The sequence below is a fragment of the Brachyhypopomus gauderio genome, unplaced genomic scaffold (assembly GCF_052324685.1).
Source record: "Brachyhypopomus gauderio isolate BG-103 unplaced genomic scaffold, BGAUD_0.2 sc37, whole genome shotgun sequence".
NCBI lineage: Eukaryota > Metazoa > Chordata > Actinopteri > Gymnotiformes > Hypopomidae > Brachyhypopomus > Brachyhypopomus gauderio.
In genome coordinates this window covers 702,177-711,066 of record NW_027506867.1, presented here as the reverse complement: position 1 = coordinate 711,066, position 8,890 = coordinate 702,177, and the positions used below count along the sequence as shown (strand labels likewise).

At 41.9% G+C, this 8,890-nt stretch overlaps 1 protein-coding gene across 3 annotated transcripts in view; it reads right to left on the bottom strand.

Moving 5' to 3' along the window:
• Positions 1-5,566: 5,566 nt before the first annotated feature.
• The window catches only part of adarb1a (adenosine deaminase RNA specific B1a), a 40,793-nt gene continuing 37,469 nt past the window's right edge, over positions 5,567-8,890 (bottom strand). For all 3 annotated transcript variants that reach the window (XM_076985130.1, XM_076985132.1, XM_076985131.1), the window contains exons 8-10: positions 7,383-7,564; positions 6,982-7,160; positions 5,567-6,709 (exon numbers count right to left, since the gene is read on the bottom strand). In XM_076985130.1, coding sequence (XP_076841245.1) covers positions 6,533-6,709; positions 6,982-7,160; positions 7,383-7,564 — 538 coding nt within the window. In that variant the 3' untranslated portion in view covers positions 5,567-6,532. The remainder of the gene's footprint in view (positions 6,710-6,981; positions 7,161-7,382; positions 7,565-8,890) is intronic.

Below are 8,890 nucleotides of genomic sequence, written 5' to 3'. Positions count from 1 at the left end.
ACAATGGAAAGGAAAACACCTTCTAACTGGTGCTGACGCAGCACCCGATGGGGAAATGGAAGGGAGAGAAGAAGAAGAAGTTGGAATGACTGAACTGTTTTACGGGAACGAGCTCCCAACGTGCTAAATAAACAACGTGGAACGACACTCGTTACTCCAGAACTTAATGGGTAAGGAGATCTGCATTTTGGGTCAGTGCACTGGTCTTATGGAATGACATAGACTGATGCAGACTGTGTTGACTCCAGATAAATAACTGCAGTTTTAACGTACACGTAAAAATTGTAACAACGTACACAAAGGACATTACAGAAGGACTTTGTGCAAATGTCACCATCTGTGCAAATGACTTCTGAATTAGAATATATGTGTGTGTGTGTGTGTGTGTGTGTGTGTGTGTGTGTGTGTGTGCGCTTGCACATACACAAGGGGGTGCAGATCCATTGTGGAGGTATTCCCGGCACCTTGTAATTGCTCTCAACAAAAGTGGCTTTAAGGGAGGCGACATAATTCTAAGACTTAAGCGCGAGGGCCGAAAGAACACATTTTTCTTCTTTCACAGACTTCACCTTCCGAAAGGCAATTTGCAGATAAAGGCCTAAGCAAGGTGCGAAAGAACCGCTCGTGCTAATCCCGCCTCACCTTGAGCCCAATCGAGTTTTCAGCAACCATGTCTGAAATCTCTTTTTTTTTCACCATAAAATAACTTGCGTGTGCCGTTTCCGGAGAAGGTTGAAGAAAAGATATCAACTTTCTGCCTTTTTCTGTGGCAGAGCAATTCTCCTGAACCCTAGAAAAACCAGAACTAGAAGAGGCAGTGGGAGAAGCACAGAAGTTCTGATGGCCGATAAGGATTGTTTGCGTTTCAGTGAAGCTGAAAGGACAGGTAAAGCCAGCCTGAGATTATCGGCCACTCTTATGTTGCACAGGTGTAAAAGGCTGATATCGACATTGGAGGATTTGTGTGTGTGTGTGTGTGTGTGTGTGTGAGAGAGAGAGAGAGAGAGAGAGAGAGAGAGAGAGAGAGAGAGAGAGTGAGTGAGTGACTGAAAGCGAGAGGCGAGAGTAAGGAAGCTGAGTTTCCACATTGTGGGCCGTTAATTCTTTTTTTATATCAGAATTTGGGTTTGGGTTGGTCTAATCTAAATTGCCTTTGTTGTTGAGAACAGTAAACAAACAATTTCACAGCAGCTGCAAATGCTTGATGCCCATTTGGATACTGTGGTCTAATCAGCTGTAGGGCTATTCCGATTTCATATAAAACTGTAAAGAGTATTGTCGAACTGCAGGTATTTTTCACATCATAGAGCCAGGAGAACCTCTACATAATAGGAAATATATTTGTACACTCTGAACTCATTGGCGTGGTGAAGGAAACAGTTTGAGATGGCTCGTGGTCTGTGGCGTGGTTCATTATCATTCTGGAAGTTTTTATAAGGTGATCAACTGGCCACGAAGGCAACAATACTTTCACTATCACCACCAGCCTGAACGGCACTCACGAGGCAAGTCGTATCCTTCATCTGCACGTCACAGCACAAATCTGTCCGGCAAAAAATTTTTTGCTGTACATTCTGAGATGATTCTCTGCACATCACAGTCACATCACAAGTAGGAGTGGTCATACTTGAAGTAGTCTGTTCATTCTCCATTCACCCATTCATTTCCACACACAAAATTGCAAACTGTATTTGTTTTTTAATTCTGCATCATTCATTGTAAACTCTAAACTTTGTAAGCTGCCAAGATCATAGTAATTTAGATCACATTTTTCTCATCACATTTGAATTTCACTGTGAATGTTTACACAATCTATTATTCTGAGGGGATGGATTTATAATACATGCCTGGCTGTCCCTGGTCCTTGTTGAGTTCAGGTGTTTTATCAACACCCAATGCTAACTCGATAAAGGTGTATAACATTATACACACACAGCTATGTAGGCTCCACAGAGAAACGCTGGCAGTAGATTGGGTCCTAAGAGTAGGATGCCATTTTTTTTTACCAGAAGTCAGTTTCCGAAATTTGTGCAATGCTACATCTGCTCCGGTCAACTGTAAGTGCGATCACTGTGAAATGGAAGTTATGGAGCCATCACAGTTCAGCCACAGAGCAATTGACTTCGGAAATTCAAAGAGCGAAGTGTTTAGCAAACACCTGCCTTCTGTTGCAGTACTCACAAGTGTTCACAAGTATCTCTGGTAGCAACATCAGTGCAAGAAGTGTGCGGCAGGAGGCGGGGCCAAACAGCTGCACAGGAGCCCAGCTCACGAGTGCCGTAAGGCATACTGCTGCAACTCTGTAGCAGGGGGAGTGTGTTTTCTGCTGGAATCAGGCACAACTAAGCATAATTCTGACTAAATATGCACAAAACCATCAACACATTAATGTCCATGTTTTGGAATGAGCTGTCCAACAGCTCATATATATGTAATTATCAGGTGTTAACGTTTTGGCCATTTAGAGTATATAACAAACAAATAGACAGACAAGCACAAATTGAAAGTTGCTCATGGTAATTTACACCTATTGATTATGTAGAATTAAGGTAGGCAATCATTCCTACGTTTACTAATGCGCATTCCACATTCTGTTTGTACCAAAGGAAATGCGTTTAATCCATCATATTTTGGGGGTAGGAGAGAGCTGTTGGATTAGTTTTTACTTTGATGCACTTTGCACGTATATTTAACTAAATTTAAATGAGAAAGCGCATTCCAGACCTCATGGGGATTTATACGAACATTGCGCTCTCTAAGACCAGAAAGCGCTGCGGTTGTTTGCAGTATTTTCTGTGCTGCAGAAGCCTGCGGGCGCTGATAAACGCAGTTTCATTATAGTCGCGGTGATTACAGTGACGCTAATAGCCAGAACTGCGCTGTTTGCTTCTTATGCAAGTAGAAGGTCACGAACTGGGCAGAATTAAAATCCACAGAAAACAACATTGTGTGAGGAACTGCTGTAAACCAGGGGTGTCAAACTCATTTTCACCACGGGACACATCAACATATCGTCACCCACAGAAGGCCATATGTAACTTATAAATGTAACTACTTCTTAATGTAACTTCTGAATGTATTACTTATTTAAGTTACAAATATTACATATATTTGCATAGATGTAAAAAGATTTGCTTGTTGCTCTGTTATTATAACAAATTATTTTTGTTAGGTTATGAAACCCACATTACTCCATCAATCAACGATCCAACCATCCAAGTGAATAACGAAAAATAAAAGATATCACATTTACTTTGTTCAAAACTTGAAATATCAAATAACTGTGAAAACAGCTGTTGCTTCACAAACGACCCCTCTGAAATAGACTTTAAGCGCGGTGATTTCCTCCTTTCTTCAGCCTCATCAAAACAGTTTTTACTGCCGCTTCCTTTGTGGTTTTGAACATATTCTGTTGTGATCGCTGTTTGCCTTTTAATTCTTTGGCAATTTGTTGTTTTTCTTGATGCCTAATTTTGACATACTTAGCTCCGTGTTTGGTCTCAAAATGCCGTCGTTGATTGTACTTTTTTGCCACCGCTTCGTAACACAAAAGACATAGGCCTACCGGTTTTTCTCTTTGAAGAACAAACATGTTCGCGTTCTATCTTTCTTGAAACACCCTTCCATCCTCATAGATGTGTCTCCTCCTGGACATGTTGGCATCAGTATTATCAATTACACTTGGCCTATTGGGAATCTCGCATCGATGCGGAAACACTGCAGTGTCGAGATGTCTCACTTCGTTTCTAACATAATAGGAAACGTAGTTTTGGGTCACTGCACGAATTTGACTTATTCTTTTTAGACAATTGGGCTTTTAAAGCTCTCAGCGGGACACATAAAAAGACACGGGCCGTGAGTTTGACACCCCAAACGAACCACAACCCCACTTGGCTTAAACGTAAGAGCTCGATTTAAACGCGTGTGCCATTGAAAAATTTCAGGCGTTAAGTTTGCAAACACAAATGAGTGGTTCGTTGTTGAAAATTAAAAGAAGAGTCATATAACTTGATGTGCTTTTTAATAACTTTTTGGAGGGTGTATTGGCCCTTTATTTACATTTTAACTTTTTGTATTTATGTCTTGTGCTTAGCATCTTTCATCCGTAGCTAACGAGCAGGATATTGCTAGAGTTAAACACACTGGGCAAGAGTGATCCACTTTAATCCAGTAACAGCCAGATTGAAAAGGACCACCAAAAAGATACATCAATTTGGCCTCCACTCCCATGGCCACAATCTCAATCAGATGTGAACCTTTACTCACACACTTCTGGCCTCTAGTAGTATTGGTATGTACGGTGATTCAAGTCCATTTTTACTGAACCATGGGCAAAAGAACACAAGTGACTCACAAATCGCAGCTAAACTTTCCAAAGCAAAAAGCCAGTTTGTTGAGAATTTTAGATAACAGGGTTGTTTCCCAAAGCACAATTTGTCACTTAGGCAGATAAGCCAAAAGTCAGGTTTGTCCAGTAAGAGTGGGGGAGAGAGACAAACCCACTGGACAGTGCTGACCGTGGGATTTAAGGAGGTATCTTACTGAGAAGTCTTACTTTATAAAAGACTTGAAAGGTGTGTAGGAACATCTCAAAATCTCTAGCTGCACACAAACCAACAGTGCAGTCATTGACACTAGGGATTTTGCTCCGAGATGCTTCCAAAATCTGGATGTATGCACAAAATTCACAAGAAATCTCACAAGCATTTAGCAAATATCTTGGCGAAAGGACGGGGACTTGCTTGTAAGGTTCTTGTGAGTCTCACGCACCTGTTGGGGATTTGTCTTAATCAAATTGGGTTGGAGAGGGACTGGATGTATGTTTTGCCACAGATTCGTAAAGGCTTAAAGGAGCTGTGCAGATTCTTAAATGAGTCCCATGTCAGACCATGGTTAAGTGTTGAAAATAGCCTACTACGTACTACCACAGAGATTAGTATACAGTATATGCTGAGTGCACTATGGAGTATACAGTATGCAGTTGGCTATTTTGAACAGAGCACAAAAAGAACAAGACAAGGCTGTAGATGCAGGTCAATCGCATCTATTTTAAAATATAAACAGAGTTGGGTTGGGTTAGCCCCTTCAGCAGTAATGTGGTCTGCAGTGCACACGACTGACAGGTCTGACCAGAGGTGCCAGTGTCTGGTGGTTGATACCGCTCACACTGCTGTGTTCAGCATCTCAAAGTGCATGCGTACCAATACGCTTGATTGTTACAGACAAAATATTCCCAATATATTATTTTATCCTTCATTCTGTGCTGCAAATATAGAAATAAACTGTTCTAACAAAAACACTAAGCAAACAAAAACGCATGACAATGTGACACGCATGCAAACGGGGCAGTTTCAACCGAACGAAGGCGGACATGGAGAATACGGCACCAAGAGTCCACGAGGGCCATCTGGAGCAAGGAGCACGCAGCCCGTCGGGGTGCAGCACAGATGTGCGTGCACAAACACACCAGGGCCTGTTTCCACAGTATTCAGTATTCATAACCATGACTACAGCGAACATTAAACAAGCCCACTTATAAACACAAAAATGACCTGTAATAGCAAAACATGGCCATAACTGTATTAACTTAAAAACATGCTTTCATATTTAATGAACACAATTTATCAGTAGTGGAAAACCCAATCTGGAATAAGTAAAGTAGAGGGACTGTCCTGTTCATGGTCCAGCATTAACTGGAATGTCCTGTTCATGGTCCAGCATTACACTGACTGTCCTGTTCATGGTCCAGCATTACACTGACTGTCCTGCCCATGGTCCAGCATTACACTGACTGTCCCGTTCATGGTCCAGCATTAACTGGAATGTCCTGTTCATGGTCCAGCATTACACTGACTGTCCTGTTCATGGTCCAGCATTAACTAGACTGATGGTTTCCCACCTGTCAATCATTCACATGCTCTGACAGAATGCCATGTTGGCATGTTTTAACTATTAAAGGGAATTATTTATACATTCAGTTTATAATAAGATTATAATTCAAATAATGCTACTTATTACTATTATTATTATTGAAAATAATAATAATAATTGCAACAATGGTGGCAATTTATGAAAATAATAAAGAGAAAAATACTTTGGAATTTTTTGAGACACCATTGATCAGCATCAGCATAAGAAAGTTGCAACTAAAATGCTTTTTAAAAGCTATTTGTCATAACACAACAAAAAACTAAAATAATTCAGAATATATTCTAAAACAAACAAATCAACAGACATCAAGACTAAAAAATAAGTCAGCTAACTGACTGACTTGAGTTGAGGATACAAGAATGAACTTACCACAAATTAAAATACTTTTTTTAAATAACATGAATTAGAAGGTTTCTATTATTTAAATAACTTTAGACTTACAGGGGGTTTCTCTTATTTAAATAACATGATTCTTTAGAGGTTATAGGAGCAACTCAGTTTTTAAAAACTGTTTACATACAGTAACAAAAAAAGAGTACTAGAGGTTGAGCGGTAACACCTGGTCCCCCTCTCCGGTTCTGTGTGTGTCCATCTTCTTCCCTCACTGGGTGAGGGAGAACTGGTCCTGTTCTATGGGCTTTTTCACCCAGGCCCCCAGGCCTGCTGTATGGAAAGCTCTAATGAGAGTCTGCTTGGCAGTGTGGTACTCCGCTGCCCCCTGCTTAGCTTCGTGATATGTGGCAGGTCTGGCCATGCGGATTCTCAAGGTCTGGGAAAGCTAAGAGAGACAGAGAGGTGTTATTCCCCGAAAGAGATGATGTGGGATGTAGCACTGCATTCACTTTATTATTAAAAGTCTTTTTAATCATTTTTTTCGATTCATTCAGCATTTATCCATTTTAATTTTAATTCATTCTGATAACTAGAAATTAGATAAAATAAAAATATAAAATTACAAATTTTCCAAATGTTTTGTCCAAAGCAGAGTCACCATAAAACGCAAGCAATCCACAGCTAGCAGAGGTGTGAAAGGCACCAGAGCTAGAGCACCTTGGCATGCAGACGGACCCAGCGGCTGTACAGGGCGTGTTTGCAGAGGTGTGAAGGTCGCCCGAGGTCGTCCTTCCCCGTGGTGGCGTTGATGACCTCTAACCCTTGATCTCCGACCGCCCAGTTCACACTGAAGTTAGGAGCTTTACCAGGTTGTCTCGCTTCTGCATTGCTGATACCTGTAGAGGGAGAGAGAGAGAGAGAGAAAGAGAGAGAGACAGAGAGAGATAGAGATAGAGAGAGAGACAGAGAGAGAGATAGAAGTAGAACGAAACAGGCAGAACTATAAAAGGTGTTGGGTATTATGCTTGCATTAGGAAGTGTGATGTACACGATGTTAAGGTTAGATACTGTGGGAACGACTGGTGTGGGCGGAGTCAGTGGTGTGGGCATAATCCTACCACTGAGCAGTGGTCTGTTGAGTGTGAACGGCTGCGATAGGTCCTCTATGTCGGAGATCCGCTGGTACATGGCCCGCGACAGGTGGTCAGCATGGTACAAACTCCCCAGGATTATACTGGAGAAGTAGATGGGTCCTGAGAAATAACTCATCAAGGAGCCCTGCACTCCCACCACGTTCCACCTGAGATACAGGTGAGAGAGACACAGGTGAGGTGAGAGAGACACAGGTGAGAGAGATACAGCTTAAATTCAAATGTGGCAGTTCAACATTCAGACCTGACTTCATTAATTCAGTAACATGAATTCAGGAAGACTTTCTTCTTTCTGTTAACGCTCTTTATTCAACTCTCATTAGCCTCTCTAAGACCCAAATGTTATGGCCACAGCTTTACAGATTACAGAGCACAACCCCAAAACCGGATTTTCAGTGAGGAAAAATAATGTAAGAACCACTGTAGCCATATATGTAATTTAATAATGAATGTCATGTAACAATGTAACCATATTCATGCAATAAATCACTAGGATCTGTGAGTGTCAGCACATCATGCTGTCATTGTATCATCATGAAAAAAAGCTTTGCCAAGTTACACAAACACTGTATGATCAGTTAAACTGATCCAGTAAGAATAAGAAACATGGATCTGTGCTTAAGACGTCAAGGAAAACACGGACCACTGAAAAACGGAACCTTAGAAAAAACCAACCTTAGAAAAACACTTACACTCCCACACACACCAACACACACTCATGTCATGAATAGCAGGGTACTCTTGGAATGCTTTGCTGCATATGTGTACACAGGGTGTTGACAGAATGTGCACATGCTTATGTGTGCACCAATATGTATGCAAGTGTGTGTGTGTGTGTGTGTGTGTGTGTGTGTGTGTGTGTGTGTGTGTGTGTGTGTGTGTGTGAGAGAGAGAGAGAGAGAGAGAATTAACATGTTAATGCATCTGCGTCTTTAAGAAAGTGTACAAGTGTGTGTGTTTGTGTGTGTGTGTGTGTGTGTGTGGGGGGGGGGGGGGGGCACAGTAGGATGACTGCCTCTGTAAGTGTTGTAATCAGAGCTCTAATCAGTCCCTAATGGAAGCGCTGTGGGTGGGCAGGGACTGGGGAGAGAGAGCAGGTGATTGGACCATTAGTTTGCTGGTATCAACCAATCTCCTGCTCTCAGAACTGCTCTGGGTGCAGATTCTAAGGCGAGTCAAGCAGAACACAGGGCAAGGTGTGTGTGTGTGTGTGTGTGTGTGTGTGTGTGTGTGTGTGTGTGTGTGTGTCTCACCCCATGAGCCTAGCAGTGCGCAATCAAAGAGCAATGGAATGTAGGAATAGCAGAGTGCCCGAAGTCAGTAGAGAGAGCGTGAAAACCAATCACCACGAGAGCAAGTCTAACTAAGCAGCTGCACATGCGTGTTTAAAGGCACACGGCCACCTGACATCTGAAGAGCATCCTGAAATCACAAACACAGAAGCAACACTGCTGACTCCAATCAGAGAGTGTTTA